The following is a 19,653-nucleotide window of genomic DNA, read 5'->3' as shown; positions in this document are numbered from 1 at the left end:
GCCACTGTCATAAAACCCTCCCTCATCATCCTCCCCCCTTCACCCGAAGTGCACTTTAAAGCTCCTACGAAACAAGGCTTGCAAGCGTCGTCCACATACGAGGAGGGGGCGGGGGCGGGGCGGGGGGAAGGGGGAAGAAAGTTACCCAATCTCTTTTCTCTCTCTTTTCTTTTCCTTTTCTTTTTCTTTCTCATTCTATCTTTATCTTTTTTATTTCCAAGCCGTGCATGCACGCCCGTGTAAACGGATGTATACAATGCAAGAATAGTGACGCGCATGCGCCATAGTCAATGAAGCCACCCGCTCGGACGTCAGTTTACGTTAGAACGATTATCTTGGACAGTCGCGTTTCGCTCGTGCGTTCTTCGTTTACGAATAAAAATATCTATCTATCTCTCTGTCTCTCTGTCTGTCTTTCTTTCCACGTTATATTCCGTTTCGTCATCTTTTTCTATTTTTTTCTTTCTCTATTTGTTTTCTATTTGCCTACTTTCGTCGTCCTATAAAATTAAAAAAAAAAATAAAAAAAAAAAGAAAGAAATGCAATCGATTCTTTTACATTTCATTGAAAACAAATAAACCGAATTGCGTGGGTAAAATTTGTTAATCTTATTGAGAATATATCTATTATTATTATTTTTGCTAGTTTTCTTGTTTTCTTTTCTTTTTCTTTTTTTTTTTTACGAGTGTTCACACGTGTATTATTTCTTCTTCTAACGTATATAATGATATATATATAAAGTATATATAATAGTGAAGTGATATATATTATTAAATTATAATAGATCGTTCACAAATGTGGAATTGGAACGATCGACGAACGGAATAGGAATCTCTCGAGCGAGGATCGGTCGGTTTCTTTCGGAGGAATTGGTTTTTTTGAATTTTCCTCCATTTCCCGCGCGAGTATATTCTACGCGAAGGTAAATAATACGCTTATAATAAGAAAAAACTGGTTGAGAGAAACGGAAACGATTGAAATCTAATCTCATCCTATCCACCCTGAAAACCCCCCTCTCACGGTGGTGGTGGTGATGGTGGTGGTAGTGATGTTACTTCCGTGATGTGATCTTTATCCTTATTTCCTGTTTTTCTTTCTTCCATGAATTTTTCTCTTTTTATCGTGTATGCCTCTCTGATTTTTCTTTTTTTCTTTTTTTCTTTTTTATTTTCTCTTGGGTAGTTCAAGTTGACGAGAAGTAACGGCAAGAGTCGACGGAAGAATATAAACGACAACGGAGAATTCAATTCCGTCGTCGTGACGATCAATCAATCGACCCAGATCCACCAAGCTCTATTCCCCCTTTTATATATATATAATGCGTGTGTGTGTGTGAGTGTGTGTGTATATATATATATATATATACATATAAATAAATCGTGAAAAACCGCGATTCTTCTCAACTGCACAACAAATCTACCGGTTTCGATCGAATCTCGCGAATATCTTTAACGCGATCGCGTTGAAAAAAAGAGAGAGAAAAAGAGAAAGAAGAAAAAAGAGAGAGAGAGAGAGAGTGAAAGAGAGGGATAGAGAGAGTTGAACGTAAGCACGAAGATCCCTATGCAAATTCGTAGCTGCTAATTTACATATTCGCGATTATACCAAGAGATTTATCGCGTTATAAAAATCATACCAAGGGGTCCCCGGTAATCTTCTTAAAAGAAAAGAATAGGGGGAGGAGAGAGAGAGAGAGAGAGAGAGAGAGAGAGAGAGAGGGTAAGAAAAGGGGGAAGATGAAATCACGGTGCGAATTAGAATCGTAAATCATTAGAAATAGCTTGCATGATGATATCTTTGGAAAATTCGAAGGACATCTATAGATTACAAAATATTTTACTTTATTTTTATCTTTCTTCTACTTCTTTTTCTTTTTTCACTCTCTCAATTATTATTTCGGTTTGTTAAATTATTAACAATAATACCTCGCGCGATGAGATTCCGTTTCACAAATCGTTAGAATTATTTAACGGGTTTGTATTTTAGAGAAATTCGAAGAAATATATTCAGATATTCGAATCAAACAAAAATCTTCCCCCTCCCTCCCTCCCTTTCTCTCTCTCTCTCTCTCTTTCTCATAAATCATACGAAATATTTAGCATGTTTTCTTATTTAAATTCAGCAGGGAATATCTTTCTCGACTGTTAGATAGAAGAAACATGTTTCTCTATTTTATTTCTCTCTCTCATCTTCTCTTTATCGTGTATCTATCAGTTTCCTCCCCTCACTCACTCACTCTCTCTCTCTCTCTCTCGCATTCTCCTATTTCGTAGAGAATGAATTCCAGAGAATGGGACGACTCGTTAAGCCTTTGATCCCTGGCACGGGGAAAAATCAACCGCGGAAAATATTCATAGGATTATCCACGCGTTAAACGTGTCCCCCTAGCTTCAAACCTCCCGCCCACCCTTTTTTCTGACCCTTTGCACTCGGATTTGCTTTATTGTTGGAAATCGGCCAGCCAGAATTAATTCGAGTTCGTCCAACCAAAAAACTATACGCGTGTAGTATACCTACTATGTCGCGACTGATATTACCTTATATTCCGAATAAATTCTTTTGTTTTTCATACCCCAGTCTATAGATTTAATAATGCACGTAACTCTATGTATGGAATTTTCATCGTATGGTAATTTCAAATTCCAAGGAAATCGGATTGAACGAAATGATAAAAAAGAAAGAAAAGAAAAAAAATTAAAGAACGATAAAAAAAAGTCAAGGATTAACCGATAATATTTGATGCGTTCGTGCGTGAATATTTGGTCGGATTTGTTTTTTTTCCCCCTTTTCTTCTTTTTTTTTTTAACGTCTAACGATATTTAAATAATCAATACCAATGATAAATATATTAGAGAAATATTCGCAAATTATCGTTTTATTATAGGACTTCTTCTTTTCTTTCTTTCTTTTTTTTTTTCATATTATTAAATTTTATTTATAAAACTTTCCAAATTCTTAATTTTCATGGAGTTAAAAAGGTACGATAATGATACAGCGAGATGATATAAGTTGCAAGCACTTTATCTCTCTCTCTCTCTCTCTCTCTCATTCTCTTTCTCTTCCTTTTTTATAACACTTGCGTTTAGATCGAAACTTTTCTAAGAGTGAGGAGGGTTACGGGGGTGGAAATGGGGAGGGGGCAGCAGAGTATTCGCGAAAGTTTTCACTTACCAAACGAAAGATAACTTTCCTCGAAATTTTTTGTTTCACAAGCGACAACGGGCGTCTTCGACGGTGGCAACGATAGCTCATTAAAAATAAATATTAGGTGAAGTCTAGGATGTATAGGGGGAGAAAGGAGGGAGGGAGGGAGGGGAGAGGGAGGTTGAAAATATCGAAACTTGTTCGCGACTTATCGATTTTTGCGTTACGACGAAAGAGAACTTAATATTTTCCTAACGAAGCCTAGTCAAATTAAGGGGGGGGGGGAAAGTTTGGTTTAATGGAAGCATACTATAAAAGAGAAAAAGAAAAAAGAAAAAAAAGAAAGGGATAAGAATACAAAATAATGTGTAATTCATAAACGAAATTCAATTTTGCTTATATACCGTGTATTTGCGCTTTCGAAATATAATTGAGAAGAAAATATTAAAAATTAAAATGAACGAAACGGTGAAGACAGAAAAAGAATTGGAAAATAAATAAATAAATAAATAAAGAATGAATGAATGAATGAATGAATGAAAGTAAGAAAGAAAGAAAGAAAAAGAAAAAAGGATAAGAAAGATCACGATTGAGAAATAAGATTCATTAAACGTTTCCGTTTTTCGCCTAATAAATATTCGTTGAAACGAGACGAGAGATTAATCTGTAAAAAAAAAAAAGAAAAGAAAAAAAAAAAGAAAAAAAAGAAACCAAAATAAAAATAAAAATAAAAATAAAAATAAAATAAAAAAAAAAAACGAGATAAGAGAAAAGAAAAAAATCAACTACGTCATTTTTCGTAGGAATAAAAGAAGTTTAAAAAAAATTAATCATGAATGAGAAAAATAGGGTAAAGTTAAATAGCGGAATGCTACAACCACGTATGTTACTTTATCTCATTCTCGCACAATTTTTCTTACAATTCTTTACCTCCGTATACCTTTACACGTACGTGGTAAGTGTTGAAAGGGAGCTTCGAATAATACGAAGTGGTGAGTGCGAGGGATCTCAGCAAAATGAAAAGTTTATTCGACGAAGGAGAAGCAGCGCGTTACCAACTACGGGAGACAATGCGGTTTCAGACATATCCAGGGTACGTGAGTCACACCAACCATCCCATAGATAATAATATATTACAAATAGAACCTTAGAGATTGAATCCTAATTAAACTAGTCATCGCAAAGTGGCCGAATTAAAACGGAATTCTCAGTACGTAAATAAAATTCGATCAAATTCAACGATATTCTCAATCAATTATTTAAGCCTGTTGTTATTTAAATCGATTAAAATTAATCTCTGACATATTAAACCAAAAGAAAAACAATTATTTCGTAATTCCCGTAAAAGCTTTGCGATAAATAATTAATTGAAATCAAAAGAGAACAAATATATATATATATAAATACGTTATACGAACGAATCAAAGCATCTCGCTATGTTCATCATGCTCGAACGACGAATTTGTCAACTGTTCTTTTCTGTTTTTTTTTTCTTTTTTTTTTTTTTTTAGAAAATACCATACAATAAAAGGCTTTTCGCTTTTGCACGAGGCACGAATTTAATGAAATCATGTAGACGTTCGAGCTTCGCGATTTCGAGGGGCAAGCTGACATTCGGCATTCATTATTTCTATACACACAAAATTCTATTGGAAAATTTAGTAGCAGTAAATTAATATTTACTTACAGTAATATGATTTCAAATTTTCGTTTTAATCGACGAGCTTATGTGTGTGTGTGTGTATACGCTAAATATAAGCGTACACCTATCGACTCTGTTTATTTATATCGTTAGTCCCAATTAAAACAATCAGTATTGATAAGCAAGAAATAAAAGTTTGCATTTTCGTGTTACTTTTTGGAATAAGAAAAAAAAAAAAAAGAAAAATAGAAAAAACCATTTTCCCTTTTACTTTTTTTCCTTCTCATTTTATCCCATCACGAAAGACGAATGGAGATGCTTATTTACTGCAAACTAGGTTTTCCAATACAGTGACATCAATTTTCTTATTTCTGACTTCGATTTTCTATCGAAACCAAGCTACACACATACACACGTCCGTTTTCAAACGTATGTACGTACACACAAGCACGTATGTATGTATATAATATATATATATAGGGTATATATACACATACAAGTATATATATATATATATATAGTATATATATATATATATATATATATACACATTATTTTAGCCGTTGTTCAAGAAGAAACTTTCGTTCGTGACGGCTCGTTCGACGAAGGATTTAATCTGATAAAAGTACCGGTGTAATCGCAATTCTGCTCCCTTGTATCAGATTCGAGAGGATAAAGAGCTAGCGAAGGAATCGAAAAAGGTAACCGCGCCACCGATTGCATTATCAGGCTCTTCATCTTCCCCGACTGCTCCTGGCGGCCAAGATTGGGTTTGGTTGAATGCTGACACTCGTATACAGGTCAGTTAGCTTGCAACAACGGCATGTATTGGCTAACGAAATGCATTGTTCGTAACGTGTATTACCTTATATCATTCTTATCTTTTTATTTCTTCTTCTTCTTCTTCTTTTTTTTTCTTTTTAATTAGATCAAATCGTAGGACACAAATCTTTGTCAAATATGATTTCAGTTTGACGCGATAGAAAATTTTTGTCGTTCCTCGACAAAGTATTGTCCACCCGGTCTTCCTGGCTCACCAGGAAACCCTGGCCCACCTGGTTTACCTGGTTTACCCGGTGTATCGGGTACACCTGGACCCGAAGGACCTCCAGGATTAGCAGGACTTCCTGGTATCAGAGGACCAAAAGGTGAAATAGGACCACCCGGTATAGATGGAAGAGATGGTATACCAGGTGAACCAGGTTTGGATGGTATACCTGGACGTAGTGGTCTCGATGGATTGCCTGGATTGAATGGTAAACCAGGAAAGGATGGTATACCAGGATATCCTGGAAGAAATGGAACGGATGGTACGATTAAACCAAACTCGAAACGAATCTTTCACTTTTCGCCAAAGTGTTCTTGCTATTTAAAAAATATTCTTTCCTATTATTACCACCATCTCGTTTCATTTTCTGAACCCTTTTTTAGGTAGACCAGGTCAACCAGGTCCTCAAGGGCCACCGGGACCGCGCGGTAAGTTACGCGTTGAATAGGTCATTGTATAAGAGTATCTTCAAAATTCGTTTAAGCACGATTATAATCTCTTCAATATTACTATTAATTCCTTCAAGTGGATCTTTTCTTGATGAATGTATCTTTAAAAAAAGAAAAAAAAAAAAGAGATCTCATTTAATATCATCTCTTCTTATCCAGTTGAAGTATACTCAATTAATTCGAAATAATGAAGTTAAACGTGTATTAGATAAAAACAAGAAAAAAAAAGGAACATAACGTGTCTTTTACACATTGTAGGAGACATCGGTCCACCAGGTAGGCCAGGAATACCTGGAGAAGATGGGAAGCCTGGAATATCTGCTTGGAAAGTTCATATGAATGATTACAATGTTAACGATTTATTAATACCACCATCTATCTTAGGTAAAATATCTTAAGTATTCATTTACAATATAATGAAAAGATTTTTATAATTTTACGAATCTTACCGATACATATTATCTTCTTATTTGCACGTAAAACTTTATCAAAGAAAATAATTCCGTATCACGTAATGGAACTGAAGTGATTACATTAAGAGAAGGGAGCAATGTAAGATTGAGATGTGCAACGAGTGGAAGACCACCACCTGTTGTTCAATGGTCTAAGACAGATGGTACCGTAATACCTCTAGGATCTTGGCATGGTAAGAACATCAAGTACCACTGTATATATATATATACATAAAAATATATATATATATATACTTCTACTCTATGTACTTCGTAGCCTAAATAAAATAAGTTATTTGTAGCAATGAAATAATAGCATACCTCGTGTTATACAGTAACTTCCGTAATTGGCAGCACGTTTAATATAAGCGTAGTGAATAGGGAACACATGGGTGAATATACGTGCATTGCAGACAATGGAATACCACCTCGAGCATCTAAAAAGTTTAAACTTCAAATTAGATGTAAGTATATTTATTAAATTTTAATAATTACATTGATATTTATTTTCGTTAAAAAAAGAAACAACAAAAAATATGACGCATTTATTATTAATAATCTCGAAAGTATTGTTTTAATTTGGATACGTTAAATGGATTTAAAAATATCTGTTATTTATACTCTGGGATTAATGATATATTTAGAAAATTTATATAAAATAATATATAAATCTAAATGATTTTATATATATTCTCTCTCTTGAAAGCTAAATTAATGAATTTAATATTTCATATTTATGTATACACTCGCACACACACAAGTCTATGTTATCGATTTCATGCATATGTATACACCCTGCTTACATATCCTGCATATAACGAACACATTTCCCATAAACGTGCACGTGTTCTGAATTCAAATATGTTATTATAATCTGTATACACTATCCTATCGATTCTATTTGTCTTCACTCTCATCTCAGAATATGTAATAGGATCATCGTTCGCCTAATCTGTCTAACAAACAGTTATTTGATTTTTATCGATTACATTAACTATATTTAAGAGGGATTTTGTTAGGTTTAAGTTACGGTCAATGTTTTTAAGTAGTAAAGAATTCATCGAGTCGTCAGGCAAGTGAACAAAGTAAATAATAGAGTCAGGACATATGACTTCAACAAAATTCTATAATCCTATAGATATTATTTATTTTCTACTTTATTTGTTTAAAAAAAAAAAAAAGAAAGAAAATTTTACTATATATTTATAGTTCCACCCTTTATCCGTATACGAAATCAAATGATACCCGTACGAAGTCAAAGTACAGCTATTTTAGAATGCGAAGTTGAAGCGTTTCCAGAACCAACGGTACATTGGGAACGTGGGGATGGTCGTCGTTTGAAAATGTCCGATAAATATCGTATGGAAATTTATGATAGAAGAGATTTCAAGGTAGTTATAATAAATAAAATCGATATGTATATATAAAAATATATATCTAAAAGTCATCGGATTTTCTATTGATTTACAGTTTAAAATGCGTTTGAAGATACTTCGAGTTATGTCGAACGATCATGGTACCTATCATTGTGTCGTGAAAAATGATATAGATGTTACGAAAGGTTCTCTAATAATCGATGGTTTGTCCGATATCTACTATAATATTATTTTTAATTTATTTCCTTATATATATATATATAACGAATTGTATTGTTCATATTATTTAGACGATATAAAACACATGGATAGATTTAGATTTGGTAAGCAACAACATGTTGTTTATGGTGAACCAATGCCACAAAATATCGACTTGGAAGAATTATGCCCGCACCAAGAAACCTGTCCTACATGTCATCCCATGAAATGTCTATACACCGATATCGATGGGTACGTAAATGTTCAACCATTACGTAACGTCAATTTCACAGGATTACCGTCAAGATTAGTAGGTAAGTAGTTTTTCATCGTCATATTTATCTGATCCAATAAATTACTTGTATACATGTAATATCCGTAATATACGTATGTAGATGGTGTAATAGAAGCAGTAGGTAAACCAGTATTAAAGGGAACCATGGACGATCATTATGGTAGTTGGATGCACGATCCATCCCCAAGATCCGATGGTATTTCCGATAAATATTGGGTGACGAGAAAAAATGAAACGTCTTATATATTGGAATATAAATCTAAAGAACATTTTAAATCAAAGACACCGCAAAAAATCGAATTACCATATCCATTTCAGGTTGGTACATCGATGATAATAATAATTATCATTTCTATATTGAATTATTAATTAATCAAACATAAATATATTATATATTCTCTCGTATTATAGGGAAACGGACATATAGTATACAATGGATCATTCTTTTACAATCCTAAAAATCGATCGTCGATCTTTCGATTCGATCTTTACCACGGTCAAGGATGCGATATATTTTTCTCTAAATGCGAATTACAATTACCCGGTTTATACGTTAACACTAATAATTATCTTTACACGCCTAATCATAATTTTAATTACGTGGACTTCAACGTTGACGAAAATGGTATGCTGATTTAAATAGGCTGTAACAATTTATTCGTTAACATTAGATTTACAGATGTTCCACTATTTTTTTTTTATAACTTACAAACATTGTTTGAATGAAAAAATTAGTAAAGAGAAGGAATTAATATTTACGTATATTTCATTAAAAAAGGCATTATAAAAATCAATATATATTTTTTTAAAAATAATATTTAAATTTGATATATAAATGAATCTCTCTCTTTCAAATTGGATCTCAGTCCGTAAATCTAATGTTAAATATGTGTATATAGATTTTCTTAAGGATTCTTATGGGTTTTCAAATATCTACATGTGTACTTGATAAAAACCGTATGTCTGTCTGTTTGTATGTCTGTCTATCTGTTTGTATGTATGTCTGTCTGTCTGCTGTATGTCTGTCTGGTAGCCCACGATTTGCTATGCCTCGAAGGTGGTATGCATTGCATGCACTTGCGGTCTATACGTACATAAAGGACGGGATTGTGTGGTCAGACGGCACATATTCTAAAGCCGATAGAGATCAGCTAATAACGCGTTATGAAACACACGACGTGTATGAAAGCAAGTAGTAATATGCGTACACCATAAATATCAACGAGTTTTCTATTATACATATACGTTATACTTTCATCCTTTGATCTCTATTGGCATTTAATCATGTACCATTATCGGATATTTTTAAAAGAAATCTTTTTTTAACTTTCATTTTTTATATATACGATTCACGTTTATATAAATACGTTGATTTATTTTTATATTATTTTAAATATATTTCTTATTAGAAAAATATAATAGAAGTTATATATTAAGAGTTGTATATATATATATATTGAACTATATTTATGTTCTATATAAAAATTATATCTTTATATGTATAAGTATAATGTGTTAAAATTTATTATTATAAAATATATATTCTTTTTATTCTTTTATTATTATTATTATTATTGTTAAATTGTAAAATTTGTAAAATATATAGTTTTGTATAATACTATATTATAATACGGTATTATACTAGTAATTGTAATATTCAATATATATTATAAAAATTATTTATAAATTGTATTTTTATAGGTTTATGGGTAATTTATGGATTACCATCAAATAATACGATCGTGATGAAAGTGGGCGCTACTGATCTCAGTCTTCAATATGCGTGGAACATCAGTATTGATCACCATAAATTTGGAGAGATGTTTATTGCTGGAGGAATTTTATACGCAGTTCATAGCGTAACCGATGAAACTATGAAAATTCGGTAAGCATTTCGAATAAATACATATATATATAGAATAAATAAAACACGCTTATTCATGTAAAAAAAAAAAACATAAACCAGATATTTTGTGACGGTCTACTAAATAAATAATTATTTTTTTAGATTAGCTTTAGATTTGTACAAAAATTCAACAGTGGATGTACATTTGTCATTCTCAAATCCATATCATAAAACTACAGCTGTCAGCTATAATCACAAAACGAAGGTTTGTAATATTTAAATAAATGAATATAAATGATATATTTCGATTTTTTATAATTGTTTGTCTAGAGAAATAAAAAAATTATTTGCAGGAGCTGTATACATGGAATAAAGGAAATCTATTAGCTTATCCTGTAAAATATCAAGGTCTCATTAATGTTACATTAAGAGAGGAGCTCAAAGATACGGAAAACGCCTAATAAATTGATTTAATATAACATCTGTGATAGTTCACCTTCGATCGATATCACCTTACTAATTTACCAATATCTATATAAACCGTATTTAATATTTTACCCTCTCTACCATGATCTCCAAGTGTAAAATAATCTCCTGTGGAAAACATAGAAACTAAAATGAGTAATTATACTCGAAACATTTTTTATATTATTTGTGTATTTACTTTTATCACGTATTATATGTAAACATTAAAAAAAAAAGAAAAAAGAAAAACCAAAGAAGACAAAATAAATATGTCATTTTAAAGATTACAAATAGCGGCAAAGCGTTTTGATTAATTATGTTTCGTTGTTTCTTTTTTTTAGTAAAATATTTTTTCGATACATATTATTTAATCCAAAAGTATCGAAAAAATGTATACTAACAATTAAATTAATTATATTGTATCATTATAATTATTTTTCTAATAACAAATTATTAGTCGAACTACTTATAATATACACGAAAATTATTTTGCTATATATGAAAATATAAATTTTGCAGAGCGCGTCAATCATTTATTATATTGAACAATTATTATTATTTTGATAGGGTTATTACAAATCTGTATTGAAAATACATGACATAATCTAAACACGTTATACATAGCAAGGCACCTATACTGTCCTGTTATTTCGATTAGAAAAATTGTTAATACACGTTCGTTTCGTAAAAAAATGGTCCCCGTTTGTTTATCCGTGATTTATATTTTTTTATATCACCATTCTCTTTACTAATAAATTGTCTGTCAGTCAAATCTAATAAAAGCAAATATTTTTTGGTATAAAATGAATTACCTAAAAAATTCATTGTACAAAATAAATTTTGTGTATGTTCCTCATATACAACCAATTACTTTCTTTTGCCCAGTATCCTCTAGATCTGAAAATAATCAATGTTAGAAATGAAGAAATGTTTTTTAATTAATGATATAGATGATGAGATGAATTATATGCAGAAATTAATAAGCAAACCTAAAAGGGTAAATATAATAAAAATAAAATACAAGCGCGCGAAATATAAAATATTTAGTAAATAGTAAAAAAGAACAGAAAAGGATAGTAATAGATTACTTTGAAAGAAATAAGGAATTTGATAACTACTCTAATAATTAATTATACAACTTGTTCGTTTCTATAAATAAGAAGGAAAAACATAATACCTGCACCTTTATAAATTTAATCGTAACAAGCAATGCGAAATTGAAATATTAGTCGAGTTAGACTTACGAGTTAGTTAAGATGACTGCTTGAATGAATCTGTGAATATGGTTAGAGTGAGGGTGAGTTCAAATTAGGACTGCCCGGTGTTGACGAAGATGTTGATGGTGTACCTGGTGGTGATGCTTCCAAAGGGCAAACCAGATTTCCATAATCCACTTCGTTTTTACTCTTTTTACGTTTCAACGTGAACTGAGACTTCTTTGGTGCCTGTAATACAAAAATAATAAATATATTATTCCTATGTAATATAATTTGTTTTTTAATACTATCATCGATATACCAACCTTCAATCTAGCCGTAAGAGTTAAAGGTACGAATCCAAGTGTACTTTCCATCTCTCTTTTATGTTGCACGACTTCTCTACCAAGAATTTGATTAAAGTGAGTTGTCAAATGCCTTCTTAATAGAGTTTTTGAAGGTGGAATGCTTAATATGGTTGCTAACAACTCTGAGGTGAAACGACCTTCATGGATCATTAGTCCACCATGCACTCCTGAGCCTCTCATATTGGGTGCATATTCTGCAAGGTCAACCACTCTTAACCATTCCATCACTCTGTGATTAGTCCATAGCGTAACGTTACTTCCATCTGCACCGTTTCCACTTACTGATCTTCTCTCCAAATTATCAAATTCAAAATTCAATTCCCTCAAAATCTATAATTAAAATTAATTATGTTAATTATATTTACACAATAATATTGCACAAAAAAACAATTTTAATTGATTTATTATCACTTTTGTTATATATATATAAACTTAATATTACCTGAATTCCTCGTCGTAAACTAGCTGCATGTAGCTGAGCTGTCACACCGAGATTCAATAAGTCTTCTGTTGTTAATCTATGTAATACTCTACCATCAACTTTGGCATTATGAAAAGCTTCTTTATGTTGGGGTAATCCAATATCATCTAACCATCGTAATACCGCAGCACTGTCCATCTACAATGAAAATCAAAAATGGTTATCAAAAATACATCAAGTAAATTGATGTATATTAATAAAAACATTATTTACACAACCTTCTCCGAACCAAGAAAACCCTCTGCATTAGATCTCTCCGATTCAATTGCATATAATAATTTCTTTCTGTGTAATACATTTTTGATATCAAGTTCCTTTTCAATTTGATTTGGTGTTGCATCAACTAATTTTACACCGGTAGCTCCCCATCGTCTTAATTCTGCAGCATAACATTCCAGACCAATACGGGATAACCAATCACCAACTTCTTCTATAGACAATTCTGCAAGGGGCTTTGGTGGTGCTGATTCTGGTTGAAAACTTGACTCCCCAATTACTGTTTTCTCTTCTTCCGCTGAAGAAAAATTAAACAAAATAAAAGAAATATATATTTATTTGTTTTTAATATTATATTTTAAAGTACCATCCTCTCTGGTTATGGCATTATTATTTACACATTTAAATATATTACTATTGACTTATATTTTAAAATTGGCTTCTCCTTTGTCAACAAATGGTTATTAAACGAATTGTGTTATCAGAAACAAGCAAACATGACATAAGCATGCTTAAGTAAAGATTCATTTAAGAACCTAGAATAGGAGCTGATAGACATCTCGCAGAAATTCCTCTAACAGCCAATGGTACTGTTGTGTGCTCTCCGGAGATTAAATTGGAAACCTTACCAAACGCGACTCCTTTCTTCGAAGATGTTGGTGGCCTTGGAAGACTGCTATATTGACCGGCATGTCTACTGAATCTCTCCCCCTATAGAAACAGTAACTGTAGATTTATACTCTTAAGACAAATATATGAATAATATTTAATTATATTACTTACATTGGATAATGAACTTGTATTTCTTAATGCTAAATTTTCGTGTTCTAAACTAGCCTGCCTGAGTTTCAGTTCGGAAAGAGAACTAAGAAGCTCGAGTTTTTGTGTCTCTAATGCACTTCTTGATAACACTTCCTTTAAAATAATAAAAAATTAAATTAAAATTAAAGTTGCATTACTAAAATTTATGTAAATTAAAATTTAATAAGATATAATCATATGTAAAACCTTTTGTAAAGCTTCTTCCATTTGTCTGAGAGAATGCTTTTTTTCTTTAAGCATATTTTCTAATTCTTGAATTTTGCTAGATTGTGCATCGACTTGCTCAGATAGAACTGATACCTCCATGTGAAGTGCACCACGTTCGCTTTCTAATTTTTGAAGACGTTCCTATAAAAGAAAACAAACACTTTAAGGCTTTAGAAATAATTTGATGATCTTCATTTTTGAATAAAACAAATTCGTTATTAATTATTAATTTTTGTTGCACATTTCATATACCTCAGTTTTACTATAGTAGCTATACATGTGTGAGTTATTGCCACATTGAAATTGCTGTAAAGAACAGTAATGTGGTCTATCTTTAGCACAGCATATTAAATCACTATGCGATTTAGTTCTCTGATTATGATCAGTTTTACTTTTAAATCTTCTTCTTCTTCTATCCAACGAACCAGCACAACGACCTACTGAATTTCCAGAAAGAGAAGTAGTGCTATTTGTTTTGTCACTGGAATGTAAATGACATTCCTTCAAAGGCAATGCAATTTGTTGCATATGACAAGGATACATTGTGTGACAGTTGCAACTTAAAGGAAGATGATCCTTGTTATAATGACGTGGCAGCTCGCTCTGGATACTAATTTACATAAATAGATCATTTTGAAATTAATTTTGCATGTCCTATTTTATATATGTCAAAAAATTAACAAGCGCATAAACCTTGAGCATGGTGTACTATACAAAGATGGAAGCGTTGATAAATGATTTGGATTAGTTTTAGTTATTGGTGTTCCACAAATATTGGACACACTGCCTTGAAGATTTATCATCCTATTGTATTCGAATAGACAACCCTGAAGTGTGATATTACAAGTATGCATTAATTTGTGAAAATAAAATGTTTTTGATATCAGATACGAACAACGATTTCATAAAATATATTCTTCCAAATACCTGACAAAGACAAGTTTGAGACCTACAACCACTATGACAATCTTCAACAAATCTAGACGGATCAATTGCTATTCTGTGTTGGTAATCTTCAGCATAATCCTCACCACAGCCTGAATTAGACGTTTCAGAAGAATCATATCCTTCTGAAGGTGTCCATTGACTATCCCAGTGTTTTATAGTTGAAGCAGCATCTGACGAATCCGACTGTGAATCTAAATTAAATTCGAAGGACTTTTTTTACTATTACTAAGATAAGACTGAATGGTTTTCTCTTCAAATTTCTCTTGTAAAATCAGTTAATCTATATTTAGCACCAAGTGTTTCTACTTAACTGATAAAGATTCTATTTTTATTTCATTCTAACAGAAAAAGAATGCTTCGAATAGTTTTGCTTATAAGAATTTAATTAAAAATGTTAATAGTAATTAACATTTAGAAATTGATTTTGTAATGATACTACTCGTCATTATTTAATTCAACCATATAAAAAGAAATAATTATGAAAATATATTAATTAAAGACCTTTCCTATGTAGTTTATTATCTTCTTCCATGGTAGCAATTAAATTCTTGTATTCTTTAGAATAATAGTTCCACGTATTATCCATTCTTTATAAAAAAAACATCTTCTTCTAAAATATCATTATTGCACCACATTATTGAAACATATAATCTAAACTCTTGAGTTGGATCATGCATAAATGTATGCCACGTAAAACACGAGAAAATAATATTGAAAAAATCTCTTCAAGTATTTAGAAACTATTTAGTATGAAAAAGAGAGTAAAATAACGAATAATACTAGTCTACAACTTCTACGAAAGTATTTTATATCGGTTTAAAATTTCAAAATTATTCAGCACGTTGAATATAGATGAAACTCAGTCTCATATGCTAAGCTCAGCTTCGTCTCTATCGAAACTAAATTTAACATCACAAAATTCATCGTGGTGAGGAGGAAGAAGACGAAGAAGAAAAAGAAGAGACGTAGAAGAGAAAGAGAAAGAAAGAGAGATTGTAACTTATAAATAGAGCAAGTGTATTCTCCCTCTTTATTAGTCGGGATCGCTGCCCCTTCTTCTCAATAATGATGAGAGATCAAGGATGAAGATACGTATATACATAAGTGGTGAACAACGTTGAGGGATAACACATGTACACATTATCAATCAACGATATCTGTATGAAGGTTCGATTAAGAGAGCTATACTTTATGAAATAAACACCTTTGTGTTTTTTGAATAGATGCACCTGAAATATACATATTTCTCATGGTATAAAATCAATCGACGAAAGGATGAACGAGAATGACAGCCTTTCATAAAAATATATAAATTACAATGTAAGAAAATTTCTCTTTGTGTCGTTCTTGTTTTACGAAATAAACAAAACACGTATCATCATAGATCGTTAGTAGCATGTCTTCTCTACTAAGAACGTCCGGATGTAGACTAACATACGTGAGAAGCATTTAACTGGGATAAATACAGCACATGTAACACGTGCGAAGAAAGACGTGCGCGTGCCGGAAATCAGTCCGGATATGCGCACCACGTGTTTCATTGACATCTGCGCTGATTGCGAAAGATAAGTATATCCGGAAATGGGCCATTAATAATAACAACGATAACGTAAAAAAGGAACAAGAAAAAAAGAGATATATAAGAAGAGACATGTATCGTTTTCCCTTCTATTGTTTAAGGTACTGAACTTTTCCTTTTGAATTTGCAATCACGTCAGCACGTGTCAGCTACTACTAATGTTATTATTGCTGTTACTACTACTGCTGCTGCTGCTGCTGAAAGTAACATAGAGATGATAACGATGACTTCTTACCGGTTGCATCCACTGCATGAAAATTTCAATGGTGCTTGCATCCGGCGGGGGAGGTGGTGTAGGTGCACTTTTTATCGCTGCTACGAGATTTCTTGTTGCTTCTTTCACGGAATCCTTCCATTCTGTGTTCCCTTCAACGACGCCTTCTGCACACGCTCCTACAATCCAACAAATAGAATCACAAATAAATAAAGTTAATTTGTAAAATTAGAAATTCGTCAATCAACTCTATGTTATCTTGTTATTTTTGTGAAATTATTAAGAAAACAAATATATAAAATCTTATGTATAATTTTCAAAGATTATTACCAGATATTATTCCATCCATTTGTAATAGTGCAGCTTCCAACATTTTACTTGCCTCACTCGAATTTTTTGATAAGAAATTCGACTCGTTCACCTGCACCGTAGTGTCGTTTCTCTCCTCACTTTTTCCCATTACTTATCACTGAAAGAAAAATAATATTAATGTAAATGATAACATCTTAACAAACAAATGATAATTTTACAGTTTTGTTATTTATTTCTTTTTTGATAACACATTGTTGATCGGTTGTTAAATAAAAAAAAAATAATATTATATATTTCATACCTGATAATTTAATAATTAAAAAATATAAATCCTTATTTGAAATATTTAAAATCGGTTAATATAAAAATAAATCAAACACTTAATTAAATACAACAAACAATATTACAATAACGACTTAATAAAAGATTTGATTGTTTCATAATGACATAATTTACTTGCATATGCATGCATTATGCAAACAAGAATAAACTCTTGACCGGCCAACAATGTGATAAGAACATTAAAAACAGATCAATTTCTAATGACACATTGCACGCGACTGTCAAAGGAATGAGTCATAGGATTTTATTTCAATGATGCGAATTCCTAATATTTACCGAGTAAGACCAAAGAAAAAGAACAAGATAAGAAAAAAAAACAAAGACAAAATTCATTTTCTTTATCCTCGAAAGTATCATCGGTTAACAAAGTGAAACTACTTTCACTTGTAATTTATCAACATTACCAACAATATCATCATTTCAATCTATCAAATTTCTATTATCTTATATCAAAAAATAAAATGTAATTAAATCTGACACAGTTTACATTTAACCTAACATGCATACAAACATTAAATAAATCTAATCTAACAATAAATAAGATTTCTTTAAAAAAACAATAACAAATGATCATTATCAATCTTATCTGTAGAATCGAAAATGATAGATTAATCTTACCGTGTCGTTTCATGATTTTCATTTGGATCGACGATTAAACGTATCTGTTACTGTCAGTTAATTAAATTTTAAAAAATATATATAAACGTAAATAAGCGAATATTGTGCAAACGGTCAACAGGTACTAAAGAGCAACGCCCAATGGCTACGCCACCATAACGTATTCTGCCTTCACATTGTCTCTGTCTTTCTTTCTCTTTCTATCTTGTTCTATCTCTGTCCCTCTCCCACTCTATAACTAAACTCATTTTTCATTCTAACGTAAGATCATTCTAATAAACTCGGTTATGTATATACATATATATATATATATATCTCACCCGAAAGCATATCTTATTTTTTTATAACCTTTGATCGTATTATCATTACGTAAAAGTAAATAATCCAGTTATAATTAGAAATAATATTCGATGGAGATCATCTTAAAAATAAAGAAAGAACGTTATATTTTCGATCGTATGTAAAAAAGAAAAGAAAAAAGAAAAAAATTAATAACAGTATTAAAATACAAGCGTGAATTTTATCTTTATTTATTCAGTTGATTTGATGATTTTGTTTGCAAAAATGTCTAGCGAATTATGTAGATTTATTATTCGAATGACGATTATTAAACGCATATGGGAGAAACGTGTTTTGTGTTTTCTCATATTGACGCTACGCGTCGCTCTAAAATAAATGATACCTATTGTTTTTATTCTCGATTATACGATAATCGATTACTTATTTCGATCTTTGAATATCGATTAAGTAAAGTTACCTTTTCATGAAAATTCGATGTCCTTAATGAGAATGGAACCTTATGATCCTTTTTATTGTATGCTTCTTGAACGAAGCATTTATGTATCCGATTATAAAGAAATAAATGTATTTCTTGTCTTTTCTATCATCAATCGTAGGTCCATATAAAAGAGCGTTTTATCTTTATTAAGATGAACTGTCGTTGTTATCGACTATGGTGTTCCTGAAATAAAATTGAACATTGCAAGTTTAGAACGCGCGATAAATATACTATATATATGCACACTATTAAACAAGTCAAATTTAATAAAAAAAAAAATAATTAATGTTATATTTTCATAGTTTATAATCCTGACACTTAATGAAATTATTGGAGAATATCTTTTTTTTTTAAATAATAAAAAAGCACGTACCGATTTGGGATCTTCGCCACTTTCTTTAACACGGTGGATCGATTTAGCGTCATTCGATTCGAATCTCATACTCTCGATCCGCTCGATTTCGATCATACCGCGAAATGTCACGCGCTTACTTGAAATTATCCTTTCTTCCTTCCTTCTTTTGTTATTACCAAATCCAAATTAAACTTATACAAATAATTAATCGAGTTAATAAACGAAAAAGCTGAGATTGCGCGTGACGTTCAACGACACGACAGAACGACGACAACGACGACTTGAAGTCAAAATTGATTAT

At 31.4% G+C, this 19,653-nt stretch overlaps 2 protein-coding genes across 9 annotated transcripts; one reads left to right on the top strand and one right to left on the bottom strand.

Moving 5' to 3' along the window:
- The first annotated feature begins 713 nt into the window (after nucleotides 1-713).
- On the top strand, nucleotides 714-10,930 carry LOC122518278. 2 transcript variants are annotated; one of them, XM_043637127.1, is made up of 16 exons: nucleotides 714-923; nucleotides 3,995-4,238; nucleotides 5,450-5,587; nucleotides 5,758-6,097; nucleotides 6,219-6,263; nucleotides 6,543-6,668; nucleotides 6,778-6,930; nucleotides 7,072-7,200; nucleotides 7,946-8,127; nucleotides 8,207-8,315; nucleotides 8,403-8,624; nucleotides 8,706-8,923; nucleotides 9,017-9,230; nucleotides 10,307-10,490; nucleotides 10,614-10,716; nucleotides 10,805-10,930. In XM_043637127.1, exons 2-16 carry the CDS (start codon nucleotides 4,014-4,016, stop codon nucleotides 10,910-10,912), a joined length of 2,496 nt encoding a protein of 831 aa, XP_043493062.1. In that variant the 5' UTR covers nucleotides 714-923; nucleotides 3,995-4,013; the 3' UTR covers nucleotides 10,913-10,930. The 2 variants fall into 2 exon arrangements, with proteins under 2 accessions (XP_043493062.1, XP_043493061.1); XM_043637126.1 differs by having other exon boundaries at nucleotides 3,949-4,238.
- Nucleotides 6,407-19,646, bottom strand: LOC122518279 (liprin-beta-2). 7 transcript variants are annotated; one of them, XR_006304033.1, is made up of 14 exons: nucleotides 15,656-16,959; nucleotides 15,134-15,345; nucleotides 14,900-15,033; nucleotides 14,459-14,816; nucleotides 14,186-14,347; nucleotides 13,961-14,092; nucleotides 13,714-13,888; nucleotides 13,180-13,475; nucleotides 12,923-13,099; nucleotides 12,439-12,810; nucleotides 12,265-12,361; nucleotides 11,729-11,813; nucleotides 7,058-7,173; nucleotides 6,407-6,949 (listed from the first exon to the last, which is right to left on the bottom strand). XR_006304033.1 is itself a non-coding variant. In XM_043637130.1 (13 exons), the coding sequence occupies exons 1-12, from the start codon at nucleotides 15,738-15,740 to the stop codon at nucleotides 11,770-11,772; spliced, it is 2,244 nt and encodes a 747-aa protein (XP_043493065.1). In that variant the 5' UTR covers nucleotides 15,741-16,959; the 3' UTR covers nucleotides 10,897-11,045; nucleotides 11,729-11,769. The 7 variants fall into 7 exon arrangements, 6 of the variants coding, with proteins under 6 accessions (XP_043493065.1, XP_043493067.1, XP_043493066.1 ...); XM_043637130.1 differs by lacking the exons at nucleotides 6,407-6,949; nucleotides 7,058-7,173 and adding an exon at nucleotides 10,897-11,045; XM_043637132.1 differs by lacking the exons at nucleotides 6,407-6,949; nucleotides 7,058-7,173; nucleotides 14,459-14,816; ... (1 more) ...; nucleotides 15,134-15,345; nucleotides 15,656-16,959 and adding exons at nucleotides 16,969-17,126; nucleotides 17,278-17,416; nucleotides 18,977-19,180; nucleotides 19,371-19,646 and having other exon boundaries at nucleotides 11,428-11,813; nucleotides 12,161-12,361.
- Between the last annotated feature and the right edge of the window lie 7 nt (nucleotides 19,647-19,653).

This window comes from Polistes fuscatus, unplaced genomic scaffold (assembly GCF_010416935.1).
Source record: "Polistes fuscatus isolate 324 unplaced genomic scaffold, CU_Pfus_HIC Scaffold24, whole genome shotgun sequence".
NCBI classification, from domain to species: domain Eukaryota; kingdom Metazoa; phylum Arthropoda; class Insecta; order Hymenoptera; family Vespidae; genus Polistes; species Polistes fuscatus.
Note: the sequence above shows the minus strand (reverse complement) of the source record. Positions and strands in the feature narration are given on the sequence as shown.